General features: G+C 40.0%; 1 protein-coding gene across 23 annotated transcripts; it reads right to left on the bottom strand.

Moving 5' to 3' along the window:
• Nucleotides 1–441: 441 nt before the first annotated feature.
• On the bottom strand, nt 442–18,593 carry LOC131255877 (CBL-interacting serine/threonine-protein kinase 23-like). 23 transcript variants are annotated; one of them, XM_058256794.1, is made up of 15 exons: nt 18,085–18,212; nt 17,870–17,920; nt 17,575–17,637; nt 17,373–17,444; nt 16,260–16,367; nt 15,222–15,302; nt 14,473–14,526; nt 12,526–12,651; nt 8,974–9,063; nt 8,403–8,525; nt 7,448–7,567; nt 6,046–6,159; nt 5,208–5,270; nt 3,249–3,323; nt 442–962 (listed from the first exon to the last, which is right to left on the bottom strand). In XM_058256794.1, the coding sequence occupies exons 3-15, from the start codon at nt 17,614–17,616 to the stop codon at nt 840–842; spliced, it is 1,191 nt and encodes a 396-aa protein (XP_058112777.1). In that variant the 5' UTR covers nt 17,617–17,637; nt 17,870–17,920; nt 18,085–18,212; the 3' UTR covers nt 442–839. The 23 variants fall into 23 exon arrangements, 19 of the variants coding, with proteins under 19 accessions (XP_058112777.1, XP_058112762.1, XP_058112763.1 ...); XM_058256782.1 differs by lacking the exon at nt 17,870–17,920 and adding an exon at nt 1,950–2,043 and having other exon boundaries at nt 794–962; nt 5,208–5,264; nt 18,085–18,587; XM_058256781.1 differs by lacking the exon at nt 17,870–17,920 and adding an exon at nt 1,950–2,043 and having other exon boundaries at nt 794–962; nt 18,085–18,587.
• Nucleotides 18,594–19,173: the final 580 nt, after the last annotated feature.

Below are 19,173 nucleotides of genomic sequence, written 5' to 3' on the forward strand. Positions count from 1 at the left end.
TTCCAGTTTGTACATGTGGAGCCCATGTTTCCATGATCCAGACCGTTGGTCTGAAGTGACGGGCCAATGCAGACCATGCCAAAAATCAATACTCATATAGGCTGATCCACCGGTCGGCTTTTTAACTTGAATGTGGATAGCTGATGTACCCATTTTTAAATTGAGAAGCTAGGATTGACCTGTTGAGTAGATTTTTGGGGCATGGCTCATCCAACCTGTTGCAAACACTCCCATGGTCTCAATCACTGACCCAGGCCCCATTTGTGCATATCCATCAGATAGTTCTTCTCACCTTAAAATAGTAAAAACACATTCACATCTAATCAATCATAACAACGGTCCATCAAGCATATACCTTATGCAACTCATCGGATTGGATTTTTTCAATGCTGGGAGTTTTGAGCTATAACAGAAAATAATACCGCCCTTAAAACCCAAAAATTCCACAACTGATTCAAGCTGATTGGATTATTTCCATGATTATTCAATACAGATTTTAAGCTATGGGGAAGAACACACCAAAAACAAGATTTTATTGGATTGGAATGTCTTCTAAATTTGGGTTTTCTTAACATGACAAGAGAATTCATGATGCGTGAAAATCGAGACAGGAGGAGACCCCTCAGCATGTAGCAGGCGAATGTTTACTCCCCGACCCTGCCAAGACTCCCTGTGAGAGTTGGATATCGAATCCTATTCTCCCCACGCATGCCAACATGCATGTGGGTGCAAGATCTAAGCCATTCATCAAGTCGGTGCCACCATTGTCTAGTGGCCAGCAAGCATATACATGTTGATATGCGCTGTTGGTCAATTCCTTCTACTCTGCGCCTTTCATTTCAGACCAAGCAGGATACACAGTGGGGCCTACCTGCTGAACAGGGGAAGAGTAGGATTCGAAACTGCTGAGTGGCCACTGCATTTTTCATCCTTCTGTTGCCTTGAAAATCTGATTGGAAATCCTGCAGGGAGTCAAATCCAAATGGTCACAAGTTGGAACAATGCATAAATAACAACATGTAATCGGAAGCTTATTTAAGCAATGAAGTATCCCAGAAACTTTAAGGCTATGTTTGGATGTGTGAGTGAATCGAATCATAATGTTCAGTTTAGTGAAAGAGGCAGAGACCAGTGGTAATGATGCTTCTTACAATTCATAATAAGAAAGTATCCCTCGAATTCCAATTGCGTTTCTTTCAAGTCTAACTTGAAAGTACCGATTTGGAGACAGGAACCTCAATATGGTTGCTGAGAATATCACGATTTGGTTGGATATAGTTTTTATAGTTTACTAGATTAACAAATGCAGCACTATCAGAAAGTGAGTGCAAATGTGCTCCAAGAACACATGGATATTATCAAACCTAGAGGTGTACACAAGTCGAACCAAGGCACAACTCGGCTCGGCTCAGCTCAGTCCTCGAGCCTGACTGGCCAGCTCAGTACATTGGCGATACTTGGCGATACATCATTGACACATAGAATTTCCGATACTACTAATGTTATCTGTATTGCCAAGCCAGAGATACAAATAATATCAAGGATATTTCGATAATATAGGGGACACCTCAAACAATGCTTCTACGATATGAACCATTGCCACTTCAATGACTAACAAAAGATCTAGTTGCACTTCTGGTGATTGGGATTTCACTCATTGCTCTTCCAGTAGATAAACACTCCCGATGGCTAGGAGTTCAACTTTTGTTCTTCCGATGGCACTAAATGCTTCGACAAAAAAGGTCCAATCAAAACTTTAAGTAAGGGGGGTTTTGGTCATGATCTCTTTTTTAATTTATCTTTCATCACTAGCAATAAAGATATGGAATTACAGAAGCCGTCTTGAATTACCAGAGATTAAATAGAAATGTTTTATGGTGGCCACCATGTAACTGATAATAGAATTTTAAAAAAAAATTAAAACAATAAATAAATAAATTATGAAGTACCTTCAGCTGCTAGTCATCGATTTGTTTAATTAAGAGCACGTGCATCTGCGGTCCAAACTACATCTTTCAAGGCAGCTGAATAATTCTCGTAGAACTGCATGTTCGAATAGGAAAATAAATTAAAAAATAAAAGAACCATCAGTCAGTTTGATGGTTAGGTTAATCAGTTCATGTACGAGAGGTTATAGGTGCGAGTGCGACCGAGTTTCAAGTTGACTCAATGAGTTCTAGAATAGGAAAATGAATTTTCCAATGCATTACCAAAGTAGATTGCAGAATCCTCCCAATTCTGGGGCCCGTTTCAATGAACTTCTGGGGTTTCTAAGAAAGGAAGTTTCAAGCCTGCTTTTGTGGTCAACTCGGCAAAATGAATCAGATTGGTTTTTGTCGAGTTGGCATTTTAGCACCTACTTTATTGAGCAAGAGATAAGATGGAGGTTTGCAGAGTGCATCCAAATGCACAAGATCAACTGATGTTTGGACCAAAACAGCATTTAGGACTCAAAACCTTTTGCAGGGTGCGTCCAAACAGGCCCTTAGTCTGAGACAATTAACCAATATAATTTTTTTTAAAAAACAACGAAAACAAAAGGCAAATTGCCCATTGACAATGAAAATTCTGGTTAATAACAGTAGGACCACGTGGTACCAGATGATTCTCACCAAATGTTGTGAATTTGGTAAATTCCAAAGTTTTCCCTGCAATACTTGAGATTTTATGGGACAAAAACAGGATATATATATATATATATATATATATATATATATCCTTGAGTGAATGGAATGCCCCAGAAAATATCAAATTAGGAAGAGAAATATAATGGCTGCTTGCAGGAGTACTCTCTCTCGGAAGGCACCAACGTGACATGCATGCAAGAACCATCAGGTGGGACATACACGTATGAAAAAAAAAAAAAAAACAGTTGAACATAATTGCACAACAGCCCAGATTTCAATATGCACATGGGACCCACTTATAAGCAAGACCAACCAGACTTTCAGGCCACAACACAAATGGTGGGGCCCACCTAATGAGCAACCCGGATCTTGCATGCACATCCCATGTTGGCGTATTTGGTGAGCTAGTACTCATATTCCTAAAATGCTTGTGCCGGAAGGTTGTAAAATACCATTTGCCTTCTCACTTTGTAAGAGTGGTTGCCTTCATTGACCAGAATAGTTGATACTACTGGCCCCACTATCAATGGCCCCCCAAGCAAGAAAATGTAATGGCATTGTACAACCTTTCATCCCAAGCATCCTATAACACCTCAAGAAAAGATAGCAAATGAGCAATACCCTATCAAACTCAAGTGCGTCACCTCCTGCTTTCTTCATTTCGACCACGGATAACAAAGGCGAGACTTCCAAAACCTACACAGATTTTTGGCAAGTATCAAACGAAGAGATGTCAGCAAAGAAGTAAGACAGAGAGAGAGAGAGAGAGAGAGAGAGAGAGAGAGAGAGAAGGGGGGGAAGGTTTCCTAATTTGAAATCAGGTTGAGTAAATAGGGTCGGGTTAGGTCGGGTTGCAAGTCAAGGACAAAGGAATTCGGGTTGGGTTTGGACTGGGCCCCTTGGATTGGAATTCAAGTCAGAACCAGTTGCAGGTTCAGACTTCTTGTGTCCGGGTCAAGCTCGGGTGAACCCTCAAACCTAACCCAACCCGCCCGAGTTGCACCCCTATGTGCAACCCTAGTTTGTGTAAATTTTTCAGAACACCCTAAATTTCAGAAGTTGAATAAAGTGACCCAAGCATTACAAAACATAATTAAAATGAGAACAGTTTTTGTTCTATAGTATGGTAACTTCAAAAGCCTCTCTAGAAACCAGTCACAAAAGCAGTTCGACAGGAAGCTGTATGCATGACTTTTTAGAAATTGCACACAGTTGTTGTACACGAGTTCCTCAGGAGCACATGGCAGACACATAAATGATCTGCACCACGCATCTGGGAGGGCCCACCATATGCATGGCCCGAAAAGAGGACAGCTCGATGTTTCAAACCACTCAATCCGAACAAAGTTCTCAATTACACAGAGGTTCATCAAATAGGGGGTCTACTTGGGCTCTTTTTCTTCTTTTTTTGGCCATGAACCATCAATTGTGTAGCCGGCCAGGCAAACATGGGTCTTGTATGTGTGACCACGTCCCCACGGAACTCTCATGTGAACTAAGGTTTGCAATTAGCATACCACTGTAAAAGATAGATTTGGGACTATAGAATACAGGGGAGGGTTATTTCATGCAGTGGCAGAGGATGATGCTTGATATGCAGGCACTCAGAAATTGTACATGTGGCATGCATTAACTCAATTAAACCGACTAAATTCTGGAACCCACTGCTTCTAGGAAACTGTCTGAAATCATTTTGATTGAACAATTCTAACCTCGATTCATGAACAGTTGTTAGTAGAAATAGGACCTTTGGATATTTTTCATTTTAACTATCCACTAAATGTCCACCAATCCGATAGCCACATAATCAAATATACTTAATTTTTGGTTCATGATACATCTAAACTGGGACACGTAATTTGGCCTTGAATTACTTGTACGCCACATGCAATTTCTAAGTAATTAATATGTGCCTGTGTATCATCCATCACACTCACTAGAGTATCAAAGTTTTTCTCATAATACAATGCAATCTCTTTCAAGTCTTGGATAGGAAAAGTTCCAGATACTGCTTAAATAACAAAAAATTACATCAAAATAAACCAGCTAAAATTAAGAAATATACATTATTCCCACTGTAGAGTTCTAATGAAAGATCATCAAATGCAATGCTCTGGCACTTTTGGTTTTTCAGTTTGCACAAGTGGGGCCATGTTGAGTGATCTAAACACCTGATATTATGGGCCCCACTGCAGATGGCCCATGCACTAAAGACCTCCCACATTGGGAGAATCCTAACCTCAAAAAAAAAAAATACAAGGGTATCCATTTAACCAAAAGAAGGCCAAATATTCTACCGGTCGGATCTTCACACCTGGAGGTATTTTGGTGCATAGGCCACCCACGGTAAAGCCCATCATATCAACAATTTGGATCACCGAACCATTGACCGCACTTGTACAGAATGAAAACCTGAAGAGCATTGTACAACCTTTCTACCCAGGCAAATTATAGTACCTCAATGCAGATTCCTAAGTATGCCTGCAAAGATTATTTTTTTTTTAAATTTTTTGTCAATTTAGGGGCATTTCTATTGACTCGTGAATCTCAAGTAGGTTTGAAAACATTTCTTCCACCCACCTCTGTAGAGATAGTGAGATGTCCTTTCCGACCCAAGTCACGTCCTTCTAGCCTCATCTTCACCTCATAAAGCACAACACAAATAAGTATACAACGTTCAATATGCATCATATTTTCCAGAGCATTGAAACAGCAAACAGTAAAAATTCTCTTTCCAACACTAAGGGTCCGTTTGGATAGGGGATCCTACAAAATTGGGATTAAGCATAATCCTGATTTTTCTAAGCCCCACACCTCCATCTCAGATTTGTTGCCATAAAGTCACAATTTCCTCCTGATAAGTGAGATTGCCCAAGTTTGAGGGAAAAAAAAACTGAAACACGCTAATTGCAATGATGCGAATTGGAAAGCATCATTTTAATGCGGCGAATCTGATGTGGAGGGCATGGGACTACCATAAACAGGATTACCCAAATGGACCCTATGTGTTTCCAATGCATCACCATCTTAGCCTTTCTCTAAGCAACTTGGACTTGGTGTTCCAAGGTAGATTGGTAATTGGGCTACATGGCATGGGTAGTCCTTTAAATCGTCCTCGACTTGCATGTTATGTTGTGGCCAACAGTTAGGTCGTCCCGTCGTCAACTAGGCCACATGCAAAATAATACACCAACAGTTAAAATTTTGACCACTTGGCCATATTTGCCCTGCATGTCTAGTCCACCTGATGACAGTGGAGGTGCTCGCTTTTTTTAACTTTTCTTTTTAGACAGGTAATCTGGGCTCGAACCCAAGACCACAACATTGAAACACGCCCTGTCTACCATTGAGCTAGGGGCTCAAACCCATGTATGTCCCACAATTAATTTATCATAAGCTAATAAATAAAAATGTGAACCTTGTAATCACGCCTCTTGACACTAAAACCTAGTGGCTTCGCACTTTCTTCCATCTTCGCCAAGATTTCAGATGCTGAACATCTCAAAGTGAACCTCATCTCTCGTCTTACACCCTAAGACAAAGCAGCAAAGGCATATAACAATAGGCGAAATATACTATGCAAAATGAGCCCATTAAGGCTCTACTCATGCAAATGGAAGCCTACTTAAGTGGCACACCTGCATGAGATCCAGCGCATTCCTCAATAAAGCAAACCATGCATGCATCACAGCCCAAAAATCTATAGAGTTTGATCATCAGAATGACTAAAGCGCACATGGACAAATGAATGGTTGAAAAGATTGATCAACAGCCAACACACACAAGTGTGGCCCACCCAATAAATGATGGGGATCAAGCAAGTCTGCCACACTTGGTTATATGCCTTCCGATTCTCATGAAAAATAGAATATGCAATATAATTTACAGGCAACACAAGACTATGGTGCTGTTTTGAACATTCTGGAAATCCAAGCAGATGGCCCATGCATCCATTCTGAATGAGAATGCAAGTACAAGAGGTACAGCCCATTATCATCACATTCTCATTTTTTTGTCATCTTTGCGGCTTGGAGCATTTTGGACATCTCGCCGCCTACATTTCATGATAGTTAACTGAATGAAAAATCATTTTCACCTTTTCACTGTTGGAAAATCCAAAATACCTGTTAAAAAAATTAACAAGCACTCTCCAACTATTACAAACAATCCAAAAATAGGAAGAGAAAAGGAATATAAATATTTAAAAAATAATAATACTAGGAAGCCACTATTTACACCCATCCTGTTTGATACAAACACCTTTTTGTTTCTACTTTGAGCATTACAATAATAAAAGTAGGAAAAAAAATAATTAAAATAAAATAAAATAAAAAAATTAAAAAAGATCAAGAGTAAACAGTAACCCAAAAATCATGACCATCCGGAACTCAAGTAGGACACACCCTAGGAAAAATTTGGGATGGGACACTCACCATTGGTTATTTGTAGGGCACACTGTGGTGTGTATGTGCCATCCAATCCATTCATTTGATGTGGCTCATTGGGATGAAAGAATTACAAAGAATCACAGTATTCCAAAACTCATGTGGGCCATGCCACACGAATTTAGAGGTTTTTAGTTATAATTTTATGAGGTGGCCCACCTAAGTGTTGAATCAACCTGATTTTGGGGATCAAGGATAAACAGGGGGTGATTCACCTAATGGACAGGGTGGATTTCATGCACATTAAGTTGTTTCCCCCATGTCAAAGAAAGTGACCCCTACAGGTAACATCCAGCTCAGTATTCACATAATATACTAATACATTATAAATTGAGAGAGAGAGAGAGAGAGAGAGAGAGAGAGAGAGAGTTGCACCTGTTCTTTTTCAAAGAGTCCAGAAAGATTCAGCCCTTCAGATAGTGAAATAATATCGAATGCGTTCAAAAATGATGGCCTCCGGTCCTTTTCTTCCTTTTGGTCTGATAGTGTGCAATCCTGACCAAAGAATGGGAATCGACCCCATCAGTCCTAAGGAATTATATGATCCCCAACCCATGAATATGCATAGTACCCCCAGATTTTCAGTTCATGCAAGTGAGGTACATGGTTCAAAGATCTAGACCATTGATTCGATGGGCATAGTGAAAAACCTCGTTCTATGCAATTTCTTTGTGTGGATATTTCTCAGGATATTTTCAGGCTTTCCTCGGGACATCATTAGGAAAATATCACCGAAAATAAAAAATAAAAAATATATGTATTTATTTCAGATTAATATACATATGTAATTATCTAATGAATTGTTTATAGATTTTGCCATTTATGAGTTGAAACCGTGATGATTTCGCAATAAAAATGCCATATTTTAAAATGTTCTGACATTTTGAAAATCTCACGATAACATTATCTGGTGTATTTTTCAGGAGTTTGTCTCAAGATTCTCAAAATCTCAGTGATAATTGTGCTACTGCTGATGGACTCCACAGAGGATGGACTGTGCCCCAAACTTCTCCAGATGTGAAGATCCTAGCTAGACAATCTTTGGCCTTTCCTCAGTTGAATATGGACACTGGACAGTTTGCAGTATCTCATTAGTTGTTCATTTGTATGGGGCCAATTAAAGGGATAGAATCGTCCAATAAAGGAATTTTTTTAGGAAGGTCAGTCCAAGGTGGAGCCCACTATTTCAAATATGACTCACCTAAGGGCCCCGCATGTCCAGGGTGCGGACCCACACACTTAATGCATATCCTTGGGTTGAGGATATATGGTCTTCAAATTCATATAGGTCCCCACTGGATTTAATTGAAGAACAGAAGTATATACTCACATTTGAAGTGCTAAACAGTAAATCAATATCGCTCGAATCGACATTCTTCAGCTCTTTGAATTTGGCAGGCTTATAGCCTTTCTTGAACCATGGGCTCTCCATAATATGGGGTATGGTGATTCTCTCCATAAATATAAAAATTGATTGTCAGCATCAAACTCAAACAAAGGAACCGAGATTAGTTAAGAAGTTTGACTGAACCCCACTTGCACTATTGAAACATAAAATCCATGAATCAGGTGGGCCCCACTATATAGATGACCTGGCTCAAAAAAAATAGACTGGTATTATTACCACCCGTACCACACATATACATTAAACATCAACCATTGACAATATGTTAACTGTCCATCATTTCCATACATGTGTGGCCCACCTGATGAGTTAACCAGCTAGGAGTCATCTATAATGTGAGGATCACCTGATGAACAACTAGAGTGTGCTCCACATGTGCCAGGAGGCCACACGTATTGGTCCTTGTGGGTATAGCAATGTTCTTAGTTGTATAGAGTCAATATTGCACCAGAGATCAAAGAAAGAAAGGAAAAGAACAGAAGGAAACAAAACATACATTTTTTGGATTTGGCTCTAGTATCCTAATTATCAATCTCCGAGCAGCCGATGAAAACCAATCAGGACATGTGAAGTCTGCCCTGTATATCTGGAAAGTGAGCAATCATAAAGTATTGGTAATAAGAAATGTGGACGACAAATCAAAAATCTGGCTAACTAGGAATACTCAAAATGTAAAAGGATTACATGCATGGATATAAATATACATATACAAAAAGTGTAAATGTGTATTACATCTATACATACATAGATACATGGTCTCATGTGCAAGCATATTATATGGTACCAAGTGGTCAAGTGGAGTCAGAGCACTACAGCTTCCAGTACGCCTGACTGCCTTTGGGAAAAAATGGGCAGTCCATATCATGGTTCTAGACCATCCACTCAGTCCAACCCACTCCCCATCGTCCACCATGGGAAAATCAAACCAAATGAGGATTGTAACCTTCCGATCAATGCAATACAAAAAAGACAGTCCACAATCAACAAAATTGGTCTAATCATCAATCTGGACCTTCCATTCAATAGGCCCACCTTGGATTGCCCATGATTCTTAATCATATGAATCAAACAAGCCTAACCATTCCATCCATGCCTTGGAAAATAGATGGTTGTATAAGAAAGCACCAACATTCGGGCAGTTAGGATCAAGTGAACAGTCCGGATCAACAAATAAAGATTGCCCTTGCGTCCAAATGCAGCTGGAAGCAACAGAAGTGGAGCACAACCTTTAACTTATTTCTATTGGCCAGACAAATTCTGTATATTATGTTAATATGAACTAACGACAAGAGTTCCCTATTTGTTCCAAACAGGGAACTTCCTATTTGGAGCTTCGTTTGTAGATGTGGGGCCCATGGAGGTCTATCCAAGCGATTGATCTGACAGCCCCCCATCATGGATGGCCCATTCCCACATTATATTCTCAATTGGTCAATAACCTTCCAATTGTTGGCATGCAAATACATGGTGAAAATGAAATGCAAAAACAAACCACTCTCAATGGAGGAGAGACTCAATGACTCGGATCTTCCAAATTTGGGACATTTTGGGGGAATCTTCCATCCATAATGAGGCTGTTCGATCAATGGCTTGGATAGACCAACCATGCGTCCCACATCTACAAATCAAGTTCTGACTAGGGAAGTTCCCTGTTCATAATGAACAGGGAACTCGGCCACATATAAACTAATATGCATATAATAACAAATCATTTTCTTAGGCTTTCTAAGTTTGCTCTGTCTCCCTCTTTTAATCATGTCGACACCAATCCATCAATGCCTCTAGCTGTCAATGGGTACCCGGGTCCGCGGATACTTGAAGCATCCAATCCACTTTAATTAGAATGGGGTTAAGGGCCCCACTAATAGGGTCCATGTAGGGCATCAAGCCGAGAGTCGAGCTGGGCCAAGCTTGGCTTGACTCGTCCGTGTTATAATCGAGTTCGAGTTCGAGCCCGAGCTTGCCCTCGAGCTCAACATTGAAGCTTAACTTGTTTGCCAAAACTTTCAAGTCAATCTCGAGTCGAGCTAGTGGTTCGAGTCGAGTCAAGCTTACCTCGACTTGAGTCGAGCTTGTTCATATGCCAACCCAGCACCCAACCCGACTCAAACCCACACCCGACTCAACCCGGTGCCCCAACCCGACCTAGCTCAGCCCCCACCCTGACTCAAACCCCAACCCGACTCAATCCAGTGCAGTCAGGTAGGGTTTTTTAGTAAAAACTTTTAAGTTTTAACTTCTTCTTTTTTTTAAGTTAAACATATTATATATATATATATATATATATATAAAATATATAATATTAAAATATATTACTCGAGTTGAGTCGAATTGAAATGCACCATGGTCGAACTCGGCTCAAACTCAACTCGATCTTTAGAAAACAAGCTTGACTCGACCTGAGTCGACCTTTCAAGCCGAGCCAATCCGAGCTGACTCGAGCCGAGTCGAGCGAGCTTTTTGAGCTAGCTCGACTCATGTATAGCCCTAGGTCCGTGGATACCTAAAGCATCCAATCCACTTAAATTGGAATGGGGTTTGGGGCCCCATTAATAGGGTTGTCAATGGGACGGGCTGGCCCATGGGCTTTTAGGTTGGGCAGGTATTTTGGCCAGGTTTGGGCACGCCTTTTAGGCCCTTGGAAAGGGCTTGGGCGTAGATATAAAAGCCCGAACAATTTTTAGCGAGCTTAGGCCACCTCTGGCCCGGCCCACGCCTAGCTCTACACACACACACACACACACACACTTAGAGAGATGCTCTAGTGCTCTCAGAGCAAAATAAGTTATAGTACTCCTAGTTGCATCGGTTACAAGGACAGTCCCATCAAAATAGCGAGTTTGATTCCCCTCCTCAAGATTACCTGATGCACATGGTTTGTGGGTAATTGCATACATCCGTAGGAAATAGCCTTGTCTCAAAATGGGGTGGGAACACCCTTACATTATCAAAAAAAAAACAAATGGTTAATATTTTTCAGTCTGGTGTGCTGCTTGAATGGTCATCCATGAGATGCACAATGGACCAAATGAATAGTCCATATCAATGTATCAAACAGTCCAACTGTCCAAATGCAACTAGGAGAACTATAATTTTTGGTGCACTGATAGAATTCGAGCATTTCTCTATTACTTATACATGGATATATTAGTGACGTGGCTTATATGTGAGCTCGTGCCAATAGTTCAATTAAAATGAACATTTGCGATAGCTAGAGCTGTTGAAAGCACTCGCCTAAGTCTCTCAATATGAGATATGCCCTTTTTGGTCATGTATATACTAATGTACATGATGGGTTAGATAAGATGTACATGGGTTAAGTAAGATGCATGATTGACTTAAATTGGAACTGCAATTTTTTTCATTTAACTTGGACTAAAATACCTTGAGATCCCCATTTTAGTTTTAATTAGTGTCACCATTTTATTTTTACACATTTTGAATTTCCAAGTGGCATAGGGGCTAGCCGGCTGATCCTAGGCACAAAAACTATCATTTGGGCTGAGATTTGGCAGCCCGAAGCTGGGCGTGGCCCCAGCCCATTGACAACCCTATCCACTAATCAGTTCAACAATTCGGGTCTGATTAGAAATTGGGTCAGGTCAGGTACCAATTCAGCTACCCACGAAGTATTGATCTTTTTAGTTTTATCCCTTATTAATACTAATATTTAAGAACCTTACGAAAGGCATGTTTCAGGTACGGATCCAAATCCAAATGCGAACATCTATCTAGACCGGAATCTAGCACCGACTCCGGATCTAAACTGGATTATGAATCCTACTTCATTCTTGGAACTGAACCTCTGACATGACCCAAATCCGATTCTCTTAGTCGGTTTTGGATCTAGGTAAACCAGTATCCAACCCAATCCCAACCCATTGACAGACCTAAAAATGTCTAAGTTACATAGAGACTAACCGTTCAGCCACTAGTTTAATTAAATTGGAAAATAATAAACTAATCTAATCAAAGCTACTTAAAAGTATCCATGCTTTAAACTACTAGATGCATCTACTGATGGATCTACAAATATAAAATGAATGACCTTCTTATATAGGTTCATGATATTAGGCTCGTCGAAAGGCAAATAGCCTGCCATTAGAACGAAAAGAACAACCCCGCACGACCATATATCAGCCTTTGCCCCATCATATCCCTTGTCAACAATTACCTGTTTAGTTGACACAAGAAAGTATAGTTCAGTCCTTGCATACGAGATTCTGTTTACAGTTTTCTAAGCTGTCTTCTAATCTGCATTTCTTTTGTTCTTATGGGTGGAATAGAATACATTAGGAATTTTCTAGGCTAATGTGATATTCTTAGGCCCAAACAATGAAAAGGGTAGTTGAGGAGATCATCATAGCCTTGTCCAAGCTATTTGGGGTTTGATTGATTCCCAAGCTTGCTTGGTGAAAGTTCAATGACTGCATGCCTACGTGACATCAATCCTCCTACTTCACCTAGGCTGGAGACTGGTTGTCACACCGCAATGTGATGAGTTGTACAGAGAAAAGGATAGTTAAAGTTAGGCAACTTGGTTTTGGGTTGACCCTAATCCAATTGAATCAACCCCAATTCAGGTCAGGTTGGGTCGGATTGTCAAGGTCCACAGGTCGGGTTCAAGTTGGGAAATGCTAATCCGATTTTAGTTCAAGTTGGGTTCAGGTTGAGCCAATTCAGATCAGGTTAGGTCGGGTTGGGACTAATCACGTGATTGTTTCGGGTTGGGTCAAGTTGGGTCAAGTACAGAGGACTTCCAGTTGGGCACCTCAAGTTGGAATTTGGGGCAGGTCGGGTTGCAGGTAGGGTCATCTTGAGGTCGGATTGGGCTCAGGTTGACCCTCAGCCTGAACCAACCAATCCGAGTTGCACCCCTAGTCAAGGTGATCAGCTAAAACAGCAAGGATAGAATAGGAATTTAGAGATGATCTTAAAATTCAGTCAATGAAAAAATATCTTAAAATTCAAATAAGGTTCGAATGGATGTCGTGGCTTTTTATAAGCCCACATGCACCTCCACAAACAGCCACACATGCCAACCTCTTACGTGCATGAGACATCTGATCCTTGCATCAACTGTGTCCCACCATAAAGTTGACCTGGCCCACAAGATCAGTTACATGAATTCATTAGGTGGGCCCATATATATGCCAAACCATCCATCATTCATATACCTAATCAGTTAGGGGAACTGATTATTGGACCACATCATGTAACGGTTGGGGTCCACCTTAGGCACAACTCAGATGTCCCGCATGCATGCATGTCAAGAGGTGCATGTGCACTTCACAGCATTTCATTAATGCGTTTGGAAAACTGGCACACATCCTTACAAATCCAGTGCATGCATTTGTTGGTTCCCAATGCCTCAAGCTTTGGTCAAACACTACCAAGGAAAATGTGGGCAGTCTAAGAGCAAATAAAAGACAAATGAAGTAAAATGAAAAGTGAGCCCTCAGAAAAACATTTTATAAAAATGGCAAAAAAAAAAAAAGACGGCCACATTCAATGAACCAGCTACAATTGCCTCTCTCTCTCTCTCTCTCCCTCCCACCCTTTCTCTGCTTTCTGAAATTTTCAACTACAAAAGAGATAGTTCTACTGTTTCTTATATGAAACTGATGTTTTATCTTTTATGCTTTGGCTTTATATGACCCAACTCCGGCCATGTGATTTCGGATAATATTTGAAAATTCAAATCACATTACTTTCTCGGATGGTAGAATTGGATCTCCACTTATTGGCAATTGTGATATTTTCCCCCCTTAGGGCTTTAAAAAACCAAATGCAAATGTCATGTGATTTGGCTTTATATGACCCAACCCCGGCCATATAATTTCAGTTACTATTTGAGAAATCAAATCACGTTACTTTCTCAGGTCGTAGAATTGGATCTCCACTTATTGGAAAATGTGATATTCTCCCCCACCAGGTCTAAAAAAAACAAATGTAAATGTCATGTCAAACCATAAAGATCTGAATGCAGAGATACCTCTGGAGCCACATAATTCGGCGTCCCGCAAGTCGTATGCAATAGCCCATCCTCCTGAAAAATCCAAGAATCATATCATTACGCTTCTAAAACTTCCATTTGGATAATACAAAATAATAATTCCTACAGGAATGGCAATATTAGTGATATCACATGCTTTTGAATATTCTTGGATATGAAGTAATCACATATGCCATCTCATCACCACCACATCCACCAACATGGCACATGGGTCTGATATACATGTTTTTCAGCCGTCATTTGTTTCATTAACCTGTGACCCACCATATCGGTGGACCAGTCTGACTTTTGAGCAAGGCCATCTACATAGTGGGGACCCGCCTGACAGGCAGCTTGGACCTTGTGCATGTGTGTCACATTAGCAGATGTTATGTCATGTAGGTGAGCTGCCTTGTACCCAGGTGTGGGCTTGGCAAACCTCATGTTTCTAGATTTCATTGTCTGTATAGAACGGCAGAAACTCACCCAGTGCACTCGTGACCCACATGCATGTCAATCCACACCGTCCAAATCATGGGACCCGTTGTGGATAGAGAAAATCCACAAAAATCAATTTGATCAGATGATCTTAACCATTTAAAACAAGCTATTGACTTTGAGACCACAGACTACTTTCTTTTTAACCATCCATTTGATGGACACTAACTGGATGATTGAAATCACATGATCTTTTTAACCATCCATTTGATGGAGACACCACTTCATTAGCAATGCTCTAAAATACATACCCTAACTTGTTGTGGCAAGGCACTCAAACCAAAATCAGAGATCTTAAGATTGCCATCCTCGTCGAGTAGGAGATTCTCCAACTGCACAAATTCAATTACAATAATTCAAACCTTGATTTCATCAAATTGGTAAATTTCCTTAATAAGATATTTAGGGTGTGTTCAGGCATCAGACATACAAAAATTCCATATTAGATCTACACTAGTCTGATTACATGTAGTCATACGAAGGGCATGCCTACAACTAACCAAACGGGGGAGAATGTGCAACAAATCCACCCCATCCATCAGGTGCGCCACCAGGCCCACCACAGTTTCACCATGGATCCTAAAGATCAGTCCAATTCAAGACTTAGGTGGGCCACACCATAGGGAATGGGGTAAAATCTTAACTAAAAACTCTAAATTCCTGTGGTGTGGCCAACATGAGCATTGGAGTATCCTGTTTCGGGGAACCCTTCATCCTAGTGGGGTGCATCAAATGAATGGATTGGATGACATATCCACACCACAGTGGACCCTACACACAATTTGTACAATGTTAATTGACGCAAATTGCCTGCAACTCAGGACGTGGCCCATGATGAAGTGTTGTGAGCGCTTGTCAAATGTGGGGCCCACAGTGATAAGAAAACAGATTCCCTTATGTAAATTGATGATTTTGCCCTTTTCACTACTGCCCACATCTAATACCCACACACAGCACTTTTTCATTGAGCCACGTCAAGGGAACAAGAATCCCCTGCAACCCCATTCGTGTCCGGTTTTAATGGTGGGACTTCCCATCTCAACTATTCCCCATGGTGCAGCCCACTGGAGTACTGGGTCGGCCTGAAATTTGGGCCCCGGTCCAAACAAAAGACGGCACACCTGATGGATGGGTTGAAATCCTCTTATCCACATCAGGGAATAACATGCCCCCACATGACCATGAGTGATCGGGCAAGGATTTGTAATTAGATAGAATCTTGATTTCCAAAAATTAACAGCCAAACATAGAATTAGTAACAACATAAAAAGCATAAAAATAACCGTTACCTTCAAATCTCTATGGTATACTCCCTTACTGTGGCAATAATCTACTGCATTTATCAGCTGCTGAAAGTACTTCCTAGCCTCTTCTTCTCTCAGCTTTCCCTGCTTAGCCTGTAACTCTCACAAAAGTACACTTATGCCACTCCATTAAAAGCAATTAAATTAAATTCAATTGAATGAATTTAGATTAAAGAGACCAAGAAAACAAGCAAATTCCAACCATTCAAAAAGGCCAAGGTAGTCAATACCTTTATAAATGGTCCGCCATAAATAAATAAAAGGGACCACCCATGAGCCCAAAGTAGATTGACACTCCTCCACGCAAGCGATGCATGTACCACCAAATCATCGAACTGGACCATTCACTATGTTCGCCCCACTATGCATGGGCCACCATAAAAATAAAAAATACACACGCACACAATGGTAGGAGTATGCTAACCTTGCAAGCATTGGGCTCTCTTTTCATAACCATCGGTTTTCTAAGCCCAGATCGGTATGGTTGTGATCATCTGATCAAATAGACATGTTATCCCAAGTAGACTCTACCAAATGTAATATTCATATTGATTACTGTAGCACCTTTTATCCAAACCGTCCATTTCTATACACCAGTGATTGGATGGCAAATTTCCTCTGATCAATGTGAATTTCTAATTGTGACCCATTGAGAAGTCCATTGAACCTAACTGACGGTCCAGATCAATGATTTGACCATAAATGCATATAAAAGCATCATGCACATTAAAGACACAGCCAAGTGGGGCACCCAAAAAAAAATATAAATCTCTGCTAATGAACAAATATAAATACTACACAGTGAGAAACCACTTCAAAAAAAAAAAACATATAATTAGATTTTTTTTATTTTTTTTTATTTTTTTTGCAGATTAATAGTTTGTGGTATGTGCAAGTGAAGAAGGTAGGGATATTTTAGTAATTTTGACAGTAATCAGGGTACCTTGGCCCTTCACATGATAAAAGGAAAATACTTCTTTGGTCATTACCCAAAAAACAAGAAATCACCAAAAAAAAAAAAAAAATCAATTAATTAGAAGTTCTTAAATAAATGAATAAATAATACATAAAAATATTTTAAAAATCAAAATAACTTACAATTTTGTCGAAGAGCTCTCCTCCTGTGACATACTCCAACACAAAGTATATCTTCGTCTTGCTAGCCATCACCTATAAAAATAAATAAAATTAAGAAAAATTCAACAATCTCTGATTTTAAAAAAAAAAAAAAAAAACTAAAAAATCTGAAAACGCAGAAAATAAATAAATATTCAAAAAACTAAAAATAGATGAGACACACCTCAAACAGATGCACAACGTTTGGATGCTTAGCCAATTTCATTGTAGAAATCTCCCTCTTAATCTGAAGGAAAAGCAATTATAATTTTAAATTTTAATAAATAAAATAAACTTACCCATAATCATATTTCAACTAGTAAACAACAGACACCCACCCCAGCGCACGTTAGAAAACCCATGTAAAATCCTGCAAACCTGCTCCCACAAATTTTAAAAACTAATAAAAATATATATATATAACAGCCCATGATCAAAATTCAATTTTTAAACAACAGACCCCCCCTTAAACAACTCACCTCCCACCCTAGCGCATGTTAGCAAACCCAGGTAGAAAACACCCTCTTAATCTGAAAAAAAATATATATATATTTTAAATTAAAATTTAAAAAGCTAGTAAAAAATGAAATTGCCCATGCTTAAAACTTCCATCTTTAAACAACAGACACCCCTAGAAACCACGCATCCTCCCACCCCAGAACACGTTAGCAAACCCAGATAGAGTCACACTAACCTGCGCCACCATCATATCCTTCACCACCCGGTCCTTATTGATCACCTTGATCGCCCTCTTCTCTCCAGTCTCCACATCTCTCGCCAAATGCACTTTCCCAAAAGATCCTTCCCCCAAAACTCGCCCCAGCTCGTACTTCCCGACTCGGTTCCTGAAATTCCAACTCGCCCGACTCATTTCCGAACGATTCAAGCAAAGCCCACAAAAACAAATCCGATCTTTCGATCGAATCCTCAGTCCATCGAGTCAGGCGGGTCGAAAAACCGCCATTTCTCCAAGACCATGTTCCAAAAACGAGCTGCAAAGGCCATGAAACGGAGAAAATGAAGATAACCAGAACCGGGTTTTGGGTTCTGAAAATGAGGTATGGCGGTTCTGCAATGGGAGATTTCAAATCGCTGGTAAACCGGAAACGGATTTCGTAAACACAAGAGAGCAGTTTTGGGAGGCGGTTTTATTGGGAAATGGCGGTTTTTATCGTTGTTGGGAATGCATTAAGCTCTGAGAAGAGGCGCCCGTCGGTAAATAAACGCGCAGGATATGTTTGGTATTTTCATTTTTATCTTTTCCCCCGAGATTTACACGTGGCTTTTGTTTTTTTCTGTTGTTTTTATCTGAGGAAAATGATTTTTCTAGAAAATTCTGATTTTTTGGGAGTTGATATTTAACCCCCAAAAAATTGTCGATTCCATCCCTGTGAGGGTAGAGAAATGCTTCTGTGATATCAAGAGTACTTGCAAGTTATATTTCTCCTAGTTGTATTGGAACACGTGGACAATCCAATCAACTGATCTGAGTCGTCCATTGGGTCGAGAGAGAATTCATGTGAAGTAAATATTTAAAAAAAAAAAAAAACCAATGTGGAAACTTTAACCATTTGATTAATGGTATGTAAAATGGACGGTTAAGATTATTCTACGGTTAAGATTATTATTGAATAAGTAGTCCTAATCAACCATCTGATCCATCTATATGTTGAAGTCCATCATGGATTGCTTATGCTTGGAAAGAATTACTGTCATTATAAAAAACTAACCATCCATCCATGGCTCAGACAATGGATGGCTATAAAAGGAATCCAAATTATGG

Source organism: Magnolia sinica, chromosome 9 (assembly GCF_029962835.1).
Source record: "Magnolia sinica isolate HGM2019 chromosome 9, MsV1, whole genome shotgun sequence".
Lineage (NCBI taxonomy): Eukaryota > Viridiplantae > Streptophyta > Magnoliopsida > Magnoliales > Magnoliaceae > Magnolia > Magnolia sinica.

Bases quoted from the DNA above. Each gene is read 5' to 3' on its own strand.
- LOC131255877 (XM_058256779.1), bottom strand. From the start codon at position 18,261: ATGAGTCGGGCGAGTTGGAATTTCAGGAACCGAGTCGGGAAGTACGAG. The intron at 9,064-12,525 runs GTCATTCATTTT...CTCACTTTCCAG, and splicing joins TCATGAACCTATATAAGAAG to ATATACAGGGCAGACTTCAC. The intron at 3,324-5,207 runs GTGGGTGGAAGA...AAATCTGTGTAG, and splicing joins ATCTCACTATCTCTACAGAG to GTTTTGGAAGTCTCGCCTTT.